The sequence below is a fragment of the Calidris pugnax genome, unplaced genomic scaffold, assembly GCF_001431845.1.
Source record: "Calidris pugnax isolate Ruff unplaced genomic scaffold, ASM143184v1 scaffold806, whole genome shotgun sequence".
In the NCBI taxonomy this organism is placed as follows: Eukaryota; Metazoa; Chordata; class Aves; order Charadriiformes; family Scolopacidae; genus Calidris; species Calidris pugnax.
Window position 1 is genome coordinate 458,119 of NW_015092240.1, and position 23,158 is coordinate 481,276.

At 37.0% G+C, this 23,158-nt stretch overlaps 1 protein-coding gene across 1 annotated transcript; it reads left to right on the forward strand.

The window, feature by feature from the left end:
- Positions 1 to 3,394: 3,394 nt before the first annotated feature.
- GUF1 (GUF1 homolog, GTPase) lies at positions 3,395 to 21,988 on the forward strand. Its single transcript, XM_014962307.1, has 17 exons — positions 3,395 to 3,747; positions 4,981 to 5,092; positions 6,649 to 6,797; positions 7,006 to 7,086; positions 8,023 to 8,100; positions 8,335 to 8,418; positions 8,915 to 8,979; positions 9,995 to 10,198; positions 11,156 to 11,295; positions 12,557 to 12,680; positions 13,053 to 13,185; positions 14,488 to 14,631; positions 15,641 to 15,774; positions 17,396 to 17,497; positions 19,441 to 19,560; positions 20,480 to 20,516; positions 21,550 to 21,988. The coding sequence occupies exons 1-17, from the start codon at positions 3,610 to 3,612 to the stop codon at positions 21,685 to 21,687; spliced, it is 1,983 nt and encodes a 660-aa protein (XP_014817793.1). The 5' UTR covers positions 3,395 to 3,609; the 3' UTR covers positions 21,688 to 21,988.
- Positions 21,989 to 23,158: the final 1,170 nt, after the last annotated feature.

A 23,158-nucleotide genomic window follows, 5' to 3' on the forward strand; every position in this document is an offset into this window, starting at 1 on the left:
AATCACTGCTGCTTCTGCTGTGACTTCTGAAGATTAGGCAGGAAGATTCTAACTACCTTTTCTGCTTCATTTTTAAGGCAAGAAATAACCTACGTGTCTTCTACTTTGGTCAGCTTGGCTACAACAGAAATGTTTGCCCATCACCACCACAAAGTGCCAAGAAATAAAAGTTAAAGCTGCATTTGCAAGCACAACTGAAGAAGAACTCGACATATTGCGGTAATATGACAAGTCAACGTGAAAGAAAATGCTCCAACAGAAATTTACCATCAGCCTGAAGCAAAGGACTAACTCCAGTCACTGCTGGCCCATTGCACCGTTCTCCTTTTGTCACCATTTTGTTAAAGAAAAGTCTATAGCAGATATAATGGCAAGTAAAATGTGGACATTGCACTTGGTGTTTTCTGATTGCAAAAGGAAAAAAAGAAAAATGGGAAAACAGGAAAAAAGAAAAAAAAACAAAACACCAAGAAAAAAAGGTCTGTTAATTCAGGTGTCTGTTGGGGCACACCACTCTGTCACATAGACACATACCCAGAAGATGAGCATTAGTGACCTGTCCTGTAATGCGTTTAGTTTAGCAGTGCCAAGGCTGAAATTCATTAACCTTGACTTTGTTTGCTTGTTTGTCTACTGTTGGTTTTCTTTTCTGGGTAAATTTCGTTCTTTTAATTCAGTTCATTACTGTGCAAGGTAAAGCCTGCGAATTTGGCTTAGGAGAATACATTTTAGGGGAAGGGGAAATTTCTGCTAATGTTACCTTAAAGGAAGTCACTCTCTCTTAGCATCTGCTGGCACCAGCGCTTCCCCGTGACAGGAAAGGTTTTTGTCACAGCTATGCCATTTGTACAGTAGCTACTTCTGGAGATCTCATTTACCCACGCGTCTTTTACAGAAAACCCCAAATTAGATAAATAAATACCCCCCTGCCCCCTTTCTTTTTCTCCCCACTATTGCCATGGAATCTTCTTCTGTTTTTATTTCTACATTTCCAGAGTCTCACAGTGCTAACAAATATTGCTTCCAAATGAGGTGTGTTGCTGATTGATTAGCAAGCCGTGCGCTCCCTGCTGTGTTTCACAGATACCAGGGATCACCGATCTGCTTGGCCTTGGGCATCCATGTGTTTTATATCTATCTAGAAATATAGATATCTCACACGCTAAGAAATCTTAGCTGCATTTTATTATGCAGCTGGTATTTCACTCTGGGGGCAATGCTTCTTTACCTGTTATGTTACTCACTGCATTATGGTATGCTGTTCCACTCTGTGCGACTGTGACACACACCGAACTTCAGCAGACGACTGAGATCACTGTGTAAATGCTTTATTTTGCAATTTTGTCAGCTTATGGGAACACATTCAACTCCTGTTAAAACTCAGGCTATGACACCGTGTCAATTAGGGAACATATTTGTTTCTATTGAACACAGCTGCCGGGAAATAACACATAACCCTCACTGATTTGCAATTGTGACAGAATTACATTAAGTCTTCAACTGAAATAATTACTGATAGGACATTCGATGCTGCATTCGTGTGTAGCTATGATGAGACACTTGGGAATCAGACAAGAAATCTATGCTTATTTTTTATTTTCATGTTTTCAGTCATGAATCTGTAAATATTTGAATTTAGCACTTTATGTGCTTGGCTTCACTGTTAGTATAGCTAATGATAGGCACATTTAATTTATCCTCGCTATAACTAATGGCTTTTGAAGTACAGGGAATGTTAATTGTGTACATACATCCATCGCGTTTTGACATGTAAATTAATCACTTGAAAATTCATGTTTATGCTACTGATTTGCCGTCCCATAAATAATAGTTATTATTCTGCTGAACTGGACACCTTTCCATAATTGTTCTAGTAAGCCTGTTCCATTGCATATGAAGCTCAAAGCAAATTGATAAAACATATTAGTATTTGGTTTGACTTTTGTCATTTTTACTGTGCTCTATCCTGGCTTACTGATGGACCACAAATCTCAGCTTAGAGTTAATATACTGTGTTCACATGACTAGGAGTCATACTTGAAACCCAGTTCCAGTCCTGCTTTTCTTCATTTATTTCAGAGTTCCAAAATACCCAAACTTGCACTCTCCCGAACTGGTATGTGCAGAACTCTTGCCTCCTCTGTACTGTGTTTCAGATACTTTTACGCAGCCTTTTGAAACCAGCTCGTTGTAACTTAAAATGGAGTATGAATTCTTTATTGGTATCCTAAAATTAAACCTCCTTTACATAGTTTTACCCTCAAAAAATTACACTGTCTTGCTTTATTTGGCACATCTCTAGATTGTGAATCTGATAAAAATATTCGCAGTTTTCTTAGCTAAGTGGTCTGATGGCATTTTTGAAATATTTTATGTAACTACAGCTGAAATCCTGATTAGACTGAAAAAATGAGAAAGTTAAGTATGTAAACTGAGCAGCGCCCCTAAGCCTGCATGTTTTACCAGGTCTGTGAAACCTTAATGAAAAATTTTCAAGTTAGAAAAAACCAGAGGAATGTGCAAGCAGTAACAAAAGGTAAACTAGGAAAAATGTAAGCTAGAAAAATAGCCAGAAAAGATAATGTCAGCCCAGGAAATCTTTAATAAAGAGTGACATATGGAAAACAGATCTGAGAATGACAATGTTCTTCTGCTCCTAGAATTTCACAACACAACTAAGGCAGCCGGAACAACCGTAAACTGGCACCACTGCAGACATACAAGAAATGGATCCCTCTATAATACATCAGTATTTCAAAACAACAGCATTCTGTGCAGCAGCACTGACATGTTACTATCAGAAACCAAGCTCTTCTTGCAAACCAAGTTCCAGAAACTTGGAAAAGTTGTAAAAACAGAGTTTGTGCTCTCTAGAAATAATGGCACCTAAAAAAAAATATACAGGCAGAGTGGCTCAGAAACTGACGTTGCCAGAACACCACGTAATAGAAGCTGGTCCAAACGGCTGTTGTGGGGGTTTCCTAATTGACAGCCAAAGGGAAAGCCCTGTGGAGGCTCTCCCCCGAGACTGCTGCACCTCTGGAGCAGTATTACGGGGCCGCTGGAGGCCACAGCTCGGACGCAGATGGGAGCTGGCACGGAAGGTGCGGACAGCGGCCACACACCTGCCGGTGGGGGCTCGGCCCGCCAGGCCGCAGGCCACAAACACCGCGGGGCGGGCACCCGCAGCCTATTGAGGCGTGGCCAAAATTAGCTCCCGGGGGCATCCGGACAGCGGCAGACTCCGAAGCCTCCAGCCGGGACAGGACCTTACAGCAGCGCCTCTACCATCACCGCCGCCCGCTCAGCCCCGCCCTCAGCCCGGGGTGGGCGAGGGAGGAAGCGGGGCTATGACCACTTCCGCCGGCGACGGGGAGCAGTGCCGGCGCAGCCTCTTGCGTAGGGCCGGTCCGTTGCCTCTCGTGCCCGGGCGGCCGTTGGGCGGCCGTTAGGCGAACTGTTGGGCGGCCGTTAGGCGAACCGTTGGCGAGCTGTTGGACGGCCGTTAGGGAACCGTTGGGGAGCCGTTGGGACCGGGCTGCGATGGAGGCTGAGGCTGCCCCAGCCCCGCTCCGCGCCGTGAGGGTGTGAGGCCAGCCCCCGAGCGCCATGACCCTCGCCGGCAGGACGGCGGCGTGGTGGGCCCGGCTGCGGAGCCCCCGCCTCCCCGCCGCCCCTCTCTGCCTCCCGCCATGGCTGCCCACAGGGCCCGCGGCCTGCGAGCGGCCGTACAGCTCCCACGGCAAGGTGAGTCCGCGGGGAGGCCTTTGGCGTCCTGGAGTAGCCATTTACCCCGCTGCAGGGGGGGGAAATTCTCGCTCTCTCCAACTCTTTGAAAGGAGGGTGTAGCCGGGGGGTCCGTCTCTTCTCCCAAGGAACAGGCGATGGGACAAAGGGAAACGGCCTCAAGTTACACCAGGGGAGGTTTAGGATGGATACTGGGAGAAATTCCTTCATGGAAGAGGTTGTCAAGCATTGGAAGAGGCTACCCAGGGCAGTGGTGGAGTCGCCATCCCTGGGGGTATTTAAAAGCCGGGTAGACACGATGCTGAGGGACGTGGATTAGTGGTGGTTTGGGCAGTGTTGGGTTGATGGTGGGATTCGATGATCTGAAGTGTCCTTTCCTACTGAAACGATTCTGTGATTCTGTGACCCCCTTGGCAGTAGAAGAGTTTGGTGTTCCAAGCTGAGGCATCCTACAAGGGACATGGGTAGATAATGCTGCTTAATGCTGTGTATTGGAGCTAGCTAGGAGGTTTAGGCTTGCTTTCTTTTCTGCTTGGCCCGGAGCTGCATGCTCAACTTGTGTAAGAAAGATGAGCTTTATGCATCTCTAAAATCAGCAACCAGAGGTTTTTGGTAAAGTGTTACTGATTACTATTAGGAGTTTCCTGGTTCCTGATGCTGAAAGCAGGAATAACACAAATAAAAGTTTTTTAGTGTCAGACCTTTCTGTGTGTGAACTAAGGAAGTCAGGCTGGTTTTCTGCATATTTTTTTTTTTAATTTTAGCCAAGATAAGCATTACCTGTAGCTTTTTTTTCCACAAAGCCTGCTTGCTCCTTATGATAAGGTCACTGCTACCTGAGCTGCTACGTAGTATCACTGTATCATCCTTGTGAACCGTTTCCTTCATGATCCCCTGAATCCAGTTTTCTTAATCTTTAAGTTCAGTAGTTTCACGAAAACAAACTTGAAACTGTTTTAAGTTTTCCAACTCCCTGTATTCATAAGAACATAGTACCTTTGGCAATGCTTTCCGGCATACTTATTGATTATTCAGGGTAATAATAAATATATATGTATGTATGATGAAAATAAAATGCTAGCATTTTAAACACTGATGACATTTTAAGTTTTTTTATCTCTGTTCAGCCTATGCCTCTTCTAGAGAAATGAGGTAATTCTTTTTTAAAGGTCAGGTCATATCACGTGTAGAGACTATAACCACAGTTTATGAAAATTAATTTCTGTTTTTCAGGAAAAATTAGATATGTCGACATATCCTGTTGAAAGCATTAGAAACTTCAGTATTATAGCTCACGTTGATCATGGCAAAAGTACACTAGCTGACAGATTGTTGGAAATTACAGGTAAGTGTTCTCATTTTATACTACCTTTTCTTGAGGGGTAAGATGACGTGTAAGTTTCTGTAGCTGTGATTATTACTAACAGTTCTAATGTCTTTGCTCTTCTCGTGACAGTTTGCTTGCCCTTTTAGGCTGCCAGTTGTGTAGTATTACAAATGTGAATATGATAGACTTTCTTTCTGGTTGAGATCTGCCTACAAGTAGGAGTGAGGAAGTGTGTAATTCACTGAAAGATGTATTTTAGAAAGAGATTGAAAAGGAGTTCAGGGTGCTGCACCTGTCATTCCTCACCAATTGTCCAGTACACAGCAAGCTCATGATTTTTACTGCCAGTGTTTGGAGTGGACAGCAGGGGACTGTCATGACCTAGGAATTCTGAACAGAGGAGTTTTCAAAAGTGTTAGTTGAAACAGAGAGGAACTTCAGCTGCTTGTACTTAGATGAAAGTAATTATAGGTCCTCTTGTGAGCAAACCATAAACAACCAGCTTTTCATCGTGATGAAGCTCACTGGTAGTGAAGCTGATAGGATGCTGTATAGTAAGTTTTAGAAATGTACAGCCCTATGTTGATTTAGATTTAATGTGTGTAGAATAACTGCTAGTAATTAAGTGTAAATTCCATAGATTCTTAGCTGCTATATAGCCTTACTTTTTCTTTCACTCTTTAGTATTGGTGAAGTTGTGTTACTTTCAGAGGTATGATGAGCACACATCATTGAAGACTTCAGTGTTTTTATTTCTGTGTTATGTTGAGGTTAAGAAAAACTATCCTCTCCCCCCTTTAAAGTGAAAGTGAAAAACAGAAGTGCTAAGGGATCTTCATAACTCACTTACAGTTGAGCCTGAAACTAGGTTTTCCTTGGAAGAGAGAGACAGAGGTTGCTTTAGAGGGTTCTCTAAGGTAAGCTATAAATCAATTGCTGTATCTACCAAGAGGAGAGAAATTTCAGGGCAGAGCTTAAATTAGCTACTCAGAAATACCTTTTGGAAGAGTCTTTCTTTTCTCATTTAAACAAAACCCAGGAGAGAAGCTTTGATCAGAGTTATTCTTTATGATGACCTGTTGTGTCACTATTGACAATTTTACCTGATACCTCGACTCCTGAATGGGGTTTTGAATTCAGGTCTGTCAAGCTCTATGATAATGTTCTTTTTGCACTTGAGATTGGCACTGTTTGGAGCCGTGGGCCATGGAGCTGCCCTGCAGTGGTATGAGGTGAAGTTTTTTTAAACATCAAAATTATTTAGCACTGAATGGAGTCTTTGCTACCTTTTAATACGTGATTTAGATTTGCATGGTGTTTTGTATCCTGTGTTTTATTCTTATTAACTAAAGTTTCTTATGGAGCTTCATAAGTAAAAATTTATTTACCAAATATTAAGAATTGAAGCATGATTTTACTTTTAAATTAAAATCTAAGTTTAGCTTAATCAGATGGAGAAGCATCATTTGCAGCTGCAAGTCCCATGTTCTCCTGGTTAATGGCATTTTCAAGAATTATTTATCTTGAGGGCTAATGCACTAAATGAGGTAATAAAAATGCTTTTTTTATCTTAGGAACAATTGCTAAAACTGACCATAATAAACAAGTGCTGGATAAACTGCAAGTGGAACGCGAAAGAGGAATTACAGTCAAAGCACAATCTGCGTCTCTCTTTTACAATTATGAAGGAGTAAACTACCTCTTAAATCTTATTGACACGCCAGTAAGTTAAGTATAATCAGTGTTTAAATCACACAAAGCTAAATGTCTTTATATTTAAAAGTAGGAGATTTCTGGCTTCTTGTGTTTATTCAATTTCTTTCTGTTGTAAAAATTGTGAATGTATATACGAAGAAAAACATGGTAATGTAGAAATCTTTGCAAAAGACTCTAGAAATACCTGAAATTGTAAACATTTGTTTTCTCCACAGGGCCATGTAGATTTCAGCTATGAAGTGTCACGATCACTGTCTGCCTGTCAAGGTGTCATACTTGTAGTGGATGCAAATGAGGTGGAGTTCTTAATTCTTGTTTTCTACTTAGAATTTCAGTAATTTCTTTAAGCAAGCTAGAGAGAAGATTCAGGGGTGGGTTTTTGGTTGGTTTTTGGTGTTGGTTTTTTTTATTTATTTTTCCATCAGTGTTTTTGCCTCTGCTCTAGCTCCATGAAAGCATTATGTCACAGAAGACCAGTAATGGGCATTTTAAAAAAATTCTAGAGACAAATACTTGTGTGCTGATTGTGACTGCAGTTCTATGACATAGCAATAAAAGCACAGGATTACAATTCCGTGATTAGTGAAGAATCAGATCCTACTTTGTACAGAGTGTGAACTATGCAAATGGTAGTCTGGAGAACTTTTAGCTGTTGTACAAATACCCATTTGAGTACCTTCAGTTTCTTGTTGGGAAGCTTGGTGATTTGTTCAAACAAGCACACTGTTAATTACGACTAATTGCTGTAGTGTTTTTGATTGTCAGTAATATAAACCAATACTGGCAATCTTAAGCTAAAGGACGCTATAAACTGAATGTGAATAAACTTATTCTGGAAACTTGGGAAGTTTTATATCCACTAGATTAATAGGTTCTTGACTAATGTTTCAGGAGAAGCAGGAGAGTGAGGGAGTGAAATGTTTGTAACGTGATACTCTCATAAATTCACAAAGTCTATATTGGGAGGGAGGTGAAATTAGAGATCTCAGTTGTACTTTTATATGTATAGTGCTGTGAACATCAGAAACAGTTAACAGGCTAGAACATGAGGATTATGGGAATATGATTTTAAATATGGACACATTCTCACAAAGTATTTAGATAATTTTCTCTGTGGAATAGAAGGAGTGGGTAGAATAGCAAAATAATCTTGTATAGTACATCTTACAAAAAGAGAAATAACAAAAAACCAGAAGATTCCATGTTAAACTTTTAAAATGCTTGTTTTCTAGGGTATTCAGGCTCAGACAGTGGCAAATTTCTACCTTGCTTTTGAAGCACAGCTTGCAATAATTCCTGTCATAAATAAGGTAATAAAGCTTTTAGAATTTCATATTAAATAGCTGGGTTGTTTAAAGGTATGGAAGACTTATAAGAAATGTATCCTCAAATAGAAGTATAAAATGAAAAAATAGAATACAATAAGAACTTTCTTTTACTCACAAAAACATAAAGGTTTGTTGACGTGTGTATTTGGAAACTACAGTGCTGGGTCACACAGAGGGTATGATTGCCTGTACATTTAGCAGTTTGTTGTTTTTCAGATTGACTTGAAGAATGCAGACCCTGAAAGAGTTGAAAAACAAATTGAGAAGCTGTTTGATATCCCTATAGATGAATGTGTAAGGGTAAGATCTCTTGAAATTTTATAACATGGCTGATTGTATATCTGTATCTACTTTGTAGCTAATGAAAGACATGTACCCATCGTTAATCAACAGGGTGTCATCTGTTTGCCTGTCTTTGTCTGACATACACGAAATTCTTTAAAGATTGTCTCCTGGAAAGCAAGAGTGGAGAACATACTTCTCACTTAAAAATTCTAGTATGTCTTGATGAATGGCATTGAATAGATTTTTAAATTATTTCTCATTATGGGTATCTAAATTGTTTTCACTTTTACTTTAACAACAGGTGCCATTCAGGAGAGAGAAAAATGTTGCAGAATAATTTATAATCAAATAAGCAGTTCATAGTAATGATGTTCTAAAGTGCGCTTCACAGTGCTTTTATGGGTAGCATTATCTGTGGCCACCAAAACTGTCTTAAGTGTGCCACTGTTTAATAGATACTGAATTCATGTGAGACACATGTCTTACCAAATTGTTGTTGGACTTGTTTTAGATTTCTGCTAAAAAAGGAACAAATGTTGAAACAGTTCTTCAAAAGGTCATTGAGAAGATTCCGCCGTAAGTTCTATGTTCAGTTATGAAATGTTGTAAGGTTAACTAGAAAACCATAGGTTGCATTAATACAGTATAATGGCACTCATTTTGACTATTTAAAAGTCAATACTTTATAAAGAGGTGTGGGAGAAACCTAATGTCTGAGCTGGTTAGGTCAGTTTCAAATTGCAAATCAGAAAAATGACACCAGATCTGAAGATGCCTTCTAAAAAATGGATGCATGAATGTCAGCAGAGAAGAACTCTTTATTCTTAAGAAGTGGGAGAGGAAAATGAATTTGGTGTGAAATGAAAGTTGACAGATGAGCTACAAAAGGTGATACTTCTATGAATGTTTATATAGGTCTAGTGAAACTTAGTGTTTGAAGATCTGTGTGCTGTTATTCCTTTTAAACATTGCATTGTTAAAATGCTAATAGAAATATGCTGTATTTAGAGTTTCATATCCTGAATCCAACCTTTAAAATGAACTTTTATCTAGGAACTTGATGACGAAACTGCTGAATTACCGTTCAGTTTCAATCAGCATATGGCTTCTCAATCTTTTTTCCCTACTACTAGCTAATAACCGTAGTCCTCATATTAGTTAATAATTATAGTTAAAAGAAATCACAGTGAAAATCTGAGATTTGGTTTACGTGAAAGATGGCAACACCAAAATATTAGTGGACTTTTTTTTTTTTTAAAAAAGCCTCAGCTGTTAGAATGTAACTGTTGAATTTTTGTTTCCCTATGTAATATTACATTTTAAGCATTCGTTTCACCTATTGTGAAATGGGTATTATGAATATGTGTTTGGTTTTGTTCCATTTGTACTGTTGTTGTCCATGGGAGGAAAAAAATTAAAGATTTGCTGCATAACAGTGAAACACTGAAATGATATCTGATATATGTTTGTTTACTGAAAATTAGTCAGTAGTTTTATCTCTTTTAATATGAAAGTTTTTGGGATGTTTGGTCACTTGATATTGAATGAAAAACATACTGCTTAACATATTTGTTTAATTTTTTTGTGACAGACCCCAGTGTAATACTGCTGATCCATTGAAAGCCTTGGTGTTTGACTCTACCTTCGACCACTACCGAGGTGTCATAGCCAACATTGCCCTCTTTGGTGGGGAGATTCAGAAAGGGCATAAAATCGTGTCTGCACACACTAAGAAAAGATACGAAGTTAATGAAGTTGGGATTCTGACTCCAAATGAGCAGCCAACACATAAACTGTAAGTAAACAAAGATTTCAATGGGACAAATCACAAATTGGTACAAGACACAAAATCCTGCAATTCCGTTCGATTTTTGCTCTGAGTGATAAAGGCTGGGAGATGTCGACGGTTTTTGTTTCTTGATCTTTGGTGGGGGGGTTCTTGATTATAATCTGTAATTTAATGCTCATTGTCAGTGTTTTTCATTTTGGGCATGTTGAGGCAGAAGCTTTTTGGGACAGCTTTTGGGGCGCTGCTAGTGGGAGGAAGTCATTCTGTCATCTATAGTACATGGAACATCTGGACAGCTAGGGTGTTGTTTTTTTTTTTAAGAGTAGCATTTGATATTCTTATTCAGCTGTCCAATTTATTTCTAGGAACTACCTTGTTTGAGAGTGGAAGGGAATGGGGCTTCATCTTAGTTATTGCTGCAGCATATTGTGAGGGTGGAAAACTTAAAATCCAGGAATGCAACAGCTTCCAGAAACTGGCTCCTCATGGCAGCAGTGGGAAGAAAATCAGGTATTTAGAATTAGTGGAGAAGCTTTATCAGTTTGCATCCAAGTATGTGTTAATGACTTTGTTGGGACATTCTCAGTGAGACTGTGTTACTGTGTGGTGGGTTGAACCCAGCCAGCAACTGAGTCACCAACCCAAACCAGTCACTTGCTCACTACCTCAACCGGAACAGGATAGGGGAGACAATTGGAAGAGGCTCCGCCTTTCAAACTGGGAGTAGCACAGAATTCAAAATGCAGAACTATAAATATTGTTTAGCAGAAGTAGAGCTGCTTGAGTCAGCAGACAGTTTGTCCCTTGAAATAAAGTTCACAGGAGAAACAACTTAAATCTGACTTTTGGACTGTGTATGGGCTTTTAGGGGGGTGATTGATTTGAATTTCTGACTGGGCTAAGTCAAGTGGGTAAAGTAGCAGCAATACTGAAGCATGTCCATATAATGCCAATTTTATTTAGATATGCTGGACAGGTGGGCTACGTGATTGCTGGAATGAAAGAAGTAACAGAAGCCCAAATAGGAGACACACTGTTTTTGTATAAGCAGCCAGTGGAGCCTTTGCCTGGCTTTAAGTCAGCGAAGCCAATGGTTTTTGCAGGTGAGGAGTAAACTGATAAAAAGTAGAATTACTTTTTTCCAGTAACAAGAGTAAGAGACCTATTAAGAGCTTCTAAAATCACAACTGTCAATATACACATATGTTAGGATTAGAATCCTAGCAAAGTTAAGCTACGGAGGCACATCATTTATATAGCTTTGTGTAATTATCTCTGTGACTCAGCAGACAGGATAGATAATAGTTGCAGACTGCTTTTAGATGAATACAAGAATAACACATACTTTTAGCCATGATTACTGCTTCTAATGCCAGTAAATTCTTATAGCTGGAAAAGAAGGGTTGAGACTTGAAAAAATTAAGTCCATTTATTGGAATTCTTCATCTTGATAAACAGGTTTCCATAATTACTGTGAAATCTTTTTTTCTTTCAAAAATTAACAATGTTAAATTTTAACTGTTAAATATGGTAAACTACCAAAGCTAATATTCAGAACGATTCTGTAAAATATTTGGCTCTTTAAGCTTGAATAGTTCTGTTGAGCTGTTGCCAGCAGCTTCAGTAGCTACTACAAATGCTATGGAAGATGGCTTTAGAAAGAAATAAATTCTGTAAATAGCTTTCTGGACTTGTGAGGGAATGTGCAAAACCCATTTAAACTGTCTTATGGAAACTGTGCTGTCTGTCAGTGAATGTAGAAAAGTGTAACCCTGTAAATTTTTCTTCCATGCATGTGTGTTGCTTCTTGGTGTAGTGCAATCTACGTTTTCTGAACACATGGTGATGTGAAAAGTGTTGCAGTAGAACCTATTTCAGGCAGTAATTATACAGGCAGCTGCTTTTTGTTAATTTCAAAAGAATATAGAATCAATCACAACTTTGATATGGCAATTACTATTCTTTGCTGTTTGCTCTTACCTTTGAAGAAACATCTTGGTAGAGTTTGTGTGCTTATTCATTTATGTTTAAGCTATAAGTGCACACTGCAGCCCTGTAAAACAATGGTTATACTCAATTGTGCATCTTCCCCAACTGAAGACTTAGATGAGTATAGTATCCCTACCATTATGGTTTGAATGTTAATTCCTGTTTTTATGAGTTAATCTAAAAGTATTATATTTTAACTAATTTGGGGTGGAGGGGGAATCTTGTGTTGTTTTTCACATTTTAAAGAAGTTGGAACACAAAGTAAGCGATTTCTGATTTCATTACTGTGTTCACTGCAAAAGGCATATTTGAAAGCTAAGTATACACTAGATAAAGCTCTCTGTCACATCACTTCTATCTAATATGTTTTGACAGGGATGTATCCTGTAGATCAAACAGAATATAATAATCTCAAAAGTGCTTTGGAAAGGCTGACATTGAATGACTCCAGTGTAACTGTTCATCGTGACAGTAGCCTTGCCTTAGGAGCTGGATGGAGGTGAGGCTTTTATAACGCTTTCATTTTTGTAATGGTTTGTAAATTGAGAATGACAGTTTTAAGTCCGCTGAAGGTTGAATTAAAATTAATTCAAGATTAGGAGCTTTAATTCAAATTAATGATAGGTAAAGATCAAAAGCATTTGATTTTCTTACATTCCATATTTGTGCAGGGTATGCAGTTTGTTGTGATTGATAGGTTTTGTTCTCAAAGACTCATAGTGTTCAACTGCAGGATCATTTGGAAATTGTTCTCAGTGCCTGATACTGCCAGACTAGCAGTATAACCATGCTGGAGGGGAAAAAAACAAACCACTGTGAAATTCCAGGAAATATACGAATGCTTTCACCAACAGGGTATTTTTTTTCTCAGGTTAGGTTTCCTTGGTCTTTTACACATGGAAGTTTTTAATCAACGTTTGGAGCAAGAGTATAACATGTCTGTTATTTTGACTGCACCTACGGTTCCATATAAAGCTGTTCTTTCTTCAGCAAAGTTGATAAAGGTATGTTAAATTTATTACAGCTTTATGTAAATAGCAGCTTAAAAGCCTCATATAATAAACATTTACATTTTTAAATATCTACGCTTTTTAAAATCAGGTTTTATCAGTCAGAAAACACTAACGTTTTTAGGAACAGCTTGTAATGCTTCTGTAGACTAACAGGGGCTGGTGAAGATAAGTGAGTTTTTGATGACAGTGAAATAGGTATATGCAAACTTCATGGAACTGGGTGAAAAAAATTCCTGTTCGTGAGCTTTAGAAAGAGAGAGGTGGACTTATGAGCATCTGCTGGCAAGAGGCCGCAAATAGACTGGCTTGTTATTATCCAAGATGTACCTCTAAACACTACAGAAAATCTGTAAATTGCAAACAGCTTGTATAAGAAAGGTTGCTTGCAAGGTATAAGGCATAGACCCTTTTTCTCTCCAGTTGTTTTGATTTCTTTCTTAGGCAGCATAGCAGTTGTGAATGAAACAGTTGAACATTTTTGTGCATAAGTGATTGTGGATTGCTGATGTGGGACACTGTTTTCAACCACTGCTGGAAGTTGTGTCATTGTTCAGGAACACTGCCTTGTCAGTGGAAGTGATACAGTCATTTGCTTTAGTGCGTGGGGGAGGTTGTATGTACATGATAAGAAGCATGAACTTCCTTTTATCCTTACTTCAGAAGGATGATTCCAGTCCCTATTGGGATGTTGGCCTACTAGAAATAGGTAATGAAAGCATTTGCACAAGAATTGAAAACTTAATTTCTGAGCCCACTTCAGCCTATAAGGGAGCCTGAACCCAAAGTTCTATTTGGAGATGAATGTCCCCATCACCAAACTGCAGAATACTTAGAGCAGGTCTTTGTTGAAGCTGTACCTTACTTCATCCTGGTCCTGCAAGGTGTAAGACAGAAGATCCTTGCTTTACAGGCAAGAGAGAGAGCTGAAAAGATGGATGCAAAGCCTTTTTTCTTTCTATCAATAACCCTAGGCTGTAGTCCTAGTTCTAAAGCACTTCTGTTTAATATTGACCAGATAAAAGGCTTTAAAGAACCATTTTCCTCATGAAAGTAATTCCTATAATCCTTCTGTATAATATTTAAAGATAACGCTGATTAGGGACTTAACGTATGTGATGCAGAAATATCTTTTAAAATTCTTTTTGTTATAAATTTTGGTTGTGCTATTCACAAGGGTTTCCAAGCAATTGAAACATTTTTTTAGCACTTTTTTCAATGTTACTTTTGTCTCCTTTGCTATGCAGTCTACTTATTTGTAAAATTACAGTATCTGTTTTATTTTTTTGTTTTCAGGAGTACGGTAAAGCAGAGATTACTATTATCAACCCTGCTCAGTTTCCTGATAAACTTTCAGTATCTGAATATTTAGAGCCGACCGTTCTTGGTACTATTGTAACACCTCAGGAATATATTGGGAAAATAATTGTTTTGTGTCAGGTTGGTATATACTTTTAGTTTTGTCAATTGCATTTTTAAGCTCTTCATATCATACTTAAGATTACTAAACAGTAAGATACTAGTTATTAGTATTTTAATAATATCTTTGACAGTAATTAATTTTTTTCTTTTATGAATATTTAGACATTTTATGTATAAAACTACTTCTGAACTGCAGATTCCTTATAGTGAAGGTTAGTGATGAAGCTCAGTGACAATAAAGTGCCTAGTCTACATCCTGCACTAGACAAATTCATAGCTACTTCTGTTTTCCTAAAAGAATGGAACCTGCATCAGGGGAATAGGATCTATTGGTTTTTTAGAAGTATATTAATGGAAATGCAACTCTAGTAACACTTAACTGTGGCTTCCTGTATGTTTTCAGTACTTCACTGGAGTTCATTTATGATAGTGATGGGCAGTCACATTTCCCCAAGTGCATTTGGAATACTTCAAACTAAAAATATTTTAACTGCCATGTGTATTGTCGTTATATAATTTCTTCAAAATATTTTCTTAGCTTTTAACATTTCAAATACATAATACAACAGAGTACAGTACTTGTATGTCAGTACAGCGAAGCACAAGATCTATTAAAAAGAATTCCTAAAATAACTTCATGATACCCTCCTGGCAGGAGAGATGAGCCTGCGAGTCATAATGTGCAATATTCCAATGTATGTGAAAATCTAGTTTCAGTGAGATTTTATGGGCAAGTAACTATATATTTAAAAGGCAGCAGAAAGCAGAAGCTGTTAAGGATTTCACAAATTCAGTTTTTAGAGAGGATAAATTTGAATAATTTGTCCAGTTGAGTTACAACCACCTCATTTATGATGGTGCTGCATTTCGTTCTGGCACTTCAGCAAACTACCTTTAAGAAAGTTACTTCGGGACTTAAAGTACAGGGGCTCTTCTGTGTAATTGGATAACTTTATTTTAATTTGCTTTGTATTTATTTGTAGAAAACTTCTGTCAAAGGAAACTGAAACAATTTTTGTTTCTCTAGGATCGTAGGGCAGTCCAGAAGGATATGGTGTACATTGATGAACACAGGGTTATGCTGAAATACCTCTTTCCACTGAATGAAATTGTGGTGGATTTTTATGATACTCTTAAGTCTTTGTCTTCTGGTTATGCAAGGTAACTGCCTCTTTTGTACTGAGGGGTAGAAACAAAAAAAAGATCTGAGAAGATACGGAAGGGCACAAGTGAAGAATATTCTTTTATGATGGTGCTGCAAATGGAGTCTTACTTTACCTTTAATGAATTAGATTCACTGTGAAAATGGATGGAAATGCACCTGAAAAACACTAAAAGTGCATCACTACCTAATAATAATTTCCTTTGGTGATGCAAGTATTTTTCAAGTGTTACTGTAGAGTGGCACTTGCTTATCTAGATAAGTAACTTCTACATGGTTCTTACCTGTCTGAAGTGACAATGAGCATTTTTTATCAAAGGAATCACTGAAAATATACTTCCTACAAGGAAAATGACTAAATACCGATTCTTTAAAGCTAGTAAATCAACAAACTATACTTGAAACAAATAACACTTTATTCCCATAATAAAGCATGTAAATCAGCTGTGTTTTGAGACAAAGTGTTCTGCTGTGGGTGGATTCTATAAATTCAGAAGCTAGAGCAATGCTGAGCTGTTTGTGGAAAACCTTTGCGAATTTAATGGAAGGGAAAATCTTGCATAGCAGGTGGTCTTATGCCACAGGAGACTCAATAGCTCTTACAAACCTGGTATGTAAACGTGTTGTTAATAAGATATATCAGTTCCTGTCAAAATGTAATATAAACCAAATTACATTTGAGGTAGAAGCATAAGCAAAAGTGGGGAGACAGGAAGGTCATGTAGAAAAAATGGGGATGGAGATTTTGTACTTTCTCTCAGGATTTAGCTCTCCAACTAGATAAAAACCAATCTGTTTAATGAAGAAGCTATCTCATCAGAATTATGCTGGGTTTCCTTTGATTAAAGGGTGATTGCAAACAATGTTGCATTGTCTTATTTCTTGATGCATTAATGTTGCTTGTGTATTTAATGCTCTCAATGATCATACTTCTGTTATAGTCCATTCACACAACTGTGGTTTATCTAAGCCAATTAAGATAGAAGTACTTTAAAATACTCTCAAAGGACACTTTTCCCCTCTGTTCTGATATGTCAGATCTGACCAGATTAGTGGTATTGCAAACTGACACACAGACAGCAAGGCCCGTATCTACCAAAGGAGAAATGTGGTTGGAAATGAAGAGGAAAACTTGGTTGTCAGAGAGAATGATAATAGGGGTCATATCAGAAGTCTGTCAAAGGAGAGGATGAAAAGGAAACAATCCAGTGTTAGTGTTTGATTTGTGTGACATCAAGGATGTTTACTGTTCAAAAGCTCTGTTGAAGGGTTCTGTTGCCTGGAGCTTTAAAGAACTTCCAGCTGAAGCGTTTGAATAAACTCTTTAGATACTGCAGTAAGAATGTAGATTTTTTTGATTGATTTACGTTGTTCAGTACCTGGATGACAGGATGATGTCTTCTGCTGCCTTGGAGATGAGATTTATCTGCAATAAATTTCTAGTCCAGTCTTGCATGAGGGAGACATACTGAGAGACTATTAAAAACTGTGCTCCTATTTTAGTAAAAAGTTTGAGTAATTTATTAGGAAATGTGTCTAAAACTTAAAATTTATGGAACAAAGAATGCAGAATATAATTTTTCCAAAATCATCACTAACTTTTAAACTCATTTCTTTTAGTTTTGATTACGAGGATGCAGGATACCAGGCAGCGGACCTTATCAAAATGGATATTCTTCTAAATGGAAATCCAGTTGAAGAACTGGCAACAATCATACACAGGTAGGTTGACTGGATTCTCTGTTCCAAAGAAATAAGACTTCTTCTAATATACAATGAAAACATATATATTTATAACTAATACATGACAAATGTGTATGAAAAGAGCATTAAGGATTTCACCACATCACCACTTTTGGAGATGATCTTAAAAAGAGAGGCATTTAAGTGCTAGATATATTTTTGTTTTATTCTAGGGCAGGTAGGAGAAGGAAATGCAAAATGCCAATCTCTTAAGGAGCTGGAAAAATTCAAATACAGAACAGTCAATAAGATGCAAGATGAATCCATTATGGCACTTACTATTTACTACTGAAAAAAATTTGACTTTTATGCTCCCAATAATTCCTGTTCTATAGAAGTTTGTTATCTTGTCTTCAGCCAGAGTACCAGGAGAAAGTAAATGTTTACTGGATGTAATTACCTTAGAAAATTTTTGCTAAAATTATTCAGTTTCTATGAGTTTCTTGGGAATTAGTGGTTTGCTGGTGAGAATAATGCCTTCCCGTTCCCAGCTTCTGCCCTTGCTTTCTTCTCACAAAGTAAGGCTTCCTCACAAGGCTTCCTTCGGCAACTTCAGCATCCCTTTCCAGTAATCCTGAGATCAGCTTTTGAGGGGTTTTAGTTTTAGTTTTTTATCCTTAAAATACTAACTTGTAGTTGCCAAAAAAATTGTATATTTTTGTATTTTTTACATAACTGCAATCCTGAAATCCTTGGAATTCTTTAACTTCAGAAAGTTGGCATAAGAAAATGAAACCCATACTTTGTTTAGAAAGATCACGAGACTGGAGTGGAATAACTCTCTCATATATATTTTGAAAATAACTTGTGCTGTGTTTAGCAATGTACCTACATCTCTTATTTTGAAAAGATGCAAAGTGGAGTGGCCAGCCTTGCAATAGTTAGTTATTGCTTTGATGTGTGTTTCTTGATCAATATAGCTTGCACCCCTGAAGTGTTTTGCTCACTAAAACTGATAGCCTTTCATTTAGCTTTAGATGACAAATTATTATTTTTTTTAGCTTGTAGACAGCATTCCTTCTGCTCCTGCTTCAGTTATTTGCAGAGTCCTCTCACTGTACATAAACTACATCTGTCTAGATAAAAAAGATTACGCTGAATTATGTTTACAGAGAAAGAATTACTGAGATTACTGTGAGCTCAGTACTAAACTACCCATTATTATTTGTCCAAATTATAGAAATAAATACCTGTATCTTCTTAAGTAATGTTGGTTAAGCATTACAGTTTTAGTACTTCATGCTTAAACTGTTTGCTTTATACAAGTAGCAAGGAGTCACATTTTTGCTACATGAAAACATGTAAAACTATTTTCAGCTGTATGTTGCTAAAAAATGTTCACTAAATACAGATGTTCTTAGAGCGAAGAGACCCATTTGTTTTCTATAACCTAGGAAAGTATCTGTTCAGTAGCTGCTTTAGACCTCTTATCACTTTCTCTTTCCAAATCTGAAGCACATGCAAATGCTGAATATAGTTGGATAATTTTTAGTAGCAGGTGACAAGAGTACCTTAAAGCGTTTTTTTTTTTTCCTTGTTATATAAAACCATATGTTTTAAAAACAGTTCTGTAATACTTAGATCTCTTGACCTTTTGGGCCTGTGATCAGAAAGTTCTCCTTGACCTTCTAGTTTAAAATTGTATTTGAAGCTGTGACAGTATTCAGATAGCTTCACTGTAATAGATAATTAGGGTGTTTATTACAATATTTTAAATTTATTTGAAGACCTGTTAAATAGAGTCTCATCACATCTTTGTATGAAACCGGTGACATAGAGACCTCTCATTAGATGTCAAATTATGATCTGATCAGATCTTACTTACCTTTTGAGTTAAAAAGAGAAGAACTTCTACTGAAATCAGTTTAGCCTATGGATGTATTTTGGGGATTTCTGAAAACACTGCTGTGTTTCTTTTTCAGGGATAAGGCATATGCTGCTGGTAAATTCCTGTGTGAACAATTAAAAGATGCTATCCCTAGACAGTTGTTTGAAATAGCCATTCAGGCTGCTATTGGCAAGAAAATCATTGCAAGAGAAACGTAAGTGAAGCCCTTTTGTTTCCCTTCTTTCTTTTTTCTTTTTTTTTTTTTTTTTAAATCTTGTTTTAAGCTACTTAAAATATGGCCTTTTAATGTCTTACCTAAATAGTTTTTTACATTAAAATACTTTAATTTTACTGTAAAGTTGTATTTTTCTTGTATATGCTACTGGACCTCTTGGGGAAAAAAAAAAAAAACAAACACATTTGAGCTGTAACTAAGGACTTTGTATAAATTTAATTGAAAAGAAGGTATTTTTATTTTAAATTGCTTGCAGCATCACACTTAGTGGGTAGAGTATAACTTGCAACACCTATGTGTCCATTTCCTCTTTGGCAGTGGAAAAGTTTCTTATACTGAAAAAAATGAGCTAGTTGTGGAATAGTTTAATCTGTGGGAGAGTCAGCAAAGCAAAGAGCTGAGCTGTGCTATTCCAAAGGAAGTATGTTACAAGCTGAACACACAAATATTTCCGAGCAACACTCACTTCTTTTAGATTAAACTGTTTCCTTGATGTTGTCTTTCTTGTCTCGTTTTTGCTGTTGGTGTTTAAATGGTACTTAAATTGTGGCAAAAGAATTAAAGGTAGGGATTGGAGCAGAGGTGCTGTAAGAATTTGTGTGTGTGTATCTATATACACAGATGTAACACTGAATCACAGCAGAAATCCTAGATAAAAAAGCAAGATTGTTAATTTTTATGTATTCTTAAGGGATACTTCTAGAATTCAGAACTGTGAACTCAGTCTTCTGTTTAGAACTTTGTCTTTTGTATACAAAATACGAAAATGTCATGATTCCAATGCATCTTACAAAACTAGTATAGAAAAACAACTCCTAGCATTTTGACAACTCAGTATTTACCTTCACATCAGAGATGTTCTAATGTGCTGATGTATATATGTTGTTTTATTTTACAGGCTGAAAGCTTACAGAAAAAATGTTGTGGCAAAATGTGTAGGTATTTTTTTCATTTTTTGGATGTTTCTGATGTATGTAAACCTAAGAGTCTTGCTAATGTGATAGGCCTATCTTTTCCTACAAACCCAGCAAAAATGCGTTCTGTTTGTGCTCCAAAGTGTCAGTGGAATATTAACAGATACTTTTAAGCTTTTGTTTTAAAATTTAACTCATGTAACCCCTAGTTGCAGCTTGCAGTAAGCGTAGATCAGAAAGGGTAATGGCTTTCTCAAAATTACACACTAAAGAGTGAACTCAACAGAGTGTGTCTGTGTTCACTCCTGTCTCCTCACCATTTTCTAGTAGTTGTAGACATAGTAAATAAGTGTGCATGTACACACGTGTAACTTCATGTGTTTCCTAAACTGTTTTTTTCAGGCAATAAGCTATAAAAGTGCTTCTTTAGAGAGTGATTGTGATTTAGACTTTTATATGAATTTCCAATAATACATCATGACAAGGTCTTAAATATGCAATAGTTGACTATCATCAGGAGTGGACAAAGCTATAGGAAAAATGTGATGCCTCTTACTTACGTCGTCTTTAGTTCTCTGAAGGAAATACATTAGAAGAAGTTAAACACGTGTCACTTTATCACAGCTATTGTAGAATTCTTCTGCTAGGCACGTACATGGGATGGCATTTGTTCAACATTGTACAGGGGTTCAGTTAATTTATTTAGACATAACACCTAGTGCTAAATGCACAGATACCCCAGTGTACCTGCGCTGGCATCCCGTTACTGTTCCAGGGGAATTTTGGGTATCCTATAGGTTGTGTCTAATGTCAGCCAGGCTTATGTGAATGTATATATTTAGGTAACTGAATTCAACCCTTAATTGTCCAAATGAACATAGCTTAACTTGATCCCGTGCTTTTTTTTTTGACTAGTTGCATTTTGGGATAACTATTTGGAGTATAAAATAATTGTAACTAGCCTTTCTGACTACTTTTAAGATCTCAAGTTTAGTGTTGCTGAAATGTACTGTAGTTGCATTTAAGCTTACTAAAACACTTCTCCTTTCCATAGTATGGTGGAGACATTACAAGAAGAATGAAGCTTTTGAAGAGGCAGGCAGAAGGGAAGAAGTTGATGAGAAAAATTGGTAATGTGGAAGTACCAAGAGATGCCTTCATACGGGTTTTAAAGAGACAAACTGACAAATAGAGATCAGTGACATGCAGCTGATTATTCTCTTAACTTCTTTCAGACAGTAGTGTAATGAGCTGATGTATAATTTATCACTGTGAGAGGGAACATATTGTGTGGTGTAAATTAAATATATGTGGGAACATAAATTGAAAGGACTACATACTTAAAGTGTACAGATACTTGTAGATTATTATGAAATTAAAGTTATTTAATTTGACTTGACTGAATCTAAGTTTTTATTGTATTGTTTTTCAATGTATTTCATTGTTTTCATACTTTTAACACTTGCAATGCAAAAATAAAACAATTATATTACATTTTAAGTCTTTGTTCTACAGAACAGGCACAATGTGGCAAAAAGCTTATAGAAATAATTGAAAGGTAAGTATAGACAAAAATGCTGGTTGTTTTTTTTTTTAAAAAAAGTTTGAACTGTTGCCACAAAAACATCAGGCTACTTCCTGTTTTCCTTTCTACAGTTGCTGTTGTCAGGAAATCATGACGATGTTGGGAAATCACATCAGGAAAAAGTGATTGTGACTTCTTTTTTTAATGTACAACGCTATGTATTTTAAATTTGTTAAAGTGTGTCACTTTACCTTGACTACAGCCCAGCTATGCTCATCTATGAAGAAATCAGTTTTAATATATTAAATCATGTTTTAATATATTAAAATACATGTTTTGTAACTACTCCACCAGTAAGACCAATTCAGGCCTTAAAGAATTCCTTTGGCGTGAAGGTTTGGTTAGAATATGTCTTAGTGTACTTGTTGAAGTTTTACTTACATTGTTCACATACTAAAATTTGTCAGTGAGTTCTTACTTGAAAGCTGTAGTTAAGCATACTTAATGTAAGCTGTTGCTTTTAAAAGTATAAACAATGCAGTCATTAATGTAACTTAATGACCATCCTACCTCCAAAAGCTTTTAAGCTGCTCTTATTGTTTTGATCTTCAGGGACTAATTTGGGTCTTCACAATTCTTCACTTGTTACTAAATAGGTTTTAGAGAACAAATTGCTAGTAATATCTACTAAAGTACTCAGTCACCAGGAAAGGCTGTTCTTAATTTTAAGCTTGTAAATACAATTTGAGATTGAAATAAAAGAACTAGCTTATAATTAATCAACCTTAGTACAAGGATGAATTGGGAAAATTCTTGGAGGGATGGAATTTGACACCTTCAGAGGTTCCTTTCCACCAGTATTACTCTTGAGTTCACAGAAAGAGGAGGGAGGGAACTTGATACTTCAGTGGTTTGAGGTTTGGTTTTCTTTGTTGTGGTTTTTTTTTTGTTTTGTTTGTTTTAATTTGAAACTCTTCCAGCTGTATTGAAAAACCAAAGATCTGGATGTGAACAAAGTACCCTGTATCTCTAACACAGGTACCTAAGCTACTGCTACTACTGATCCTGAAATGATAGAAAAGATGTTTTGGTCAAAGGTTCTCAATCTGACGTAGCATTCCTGCTAGCATTTTAAGGG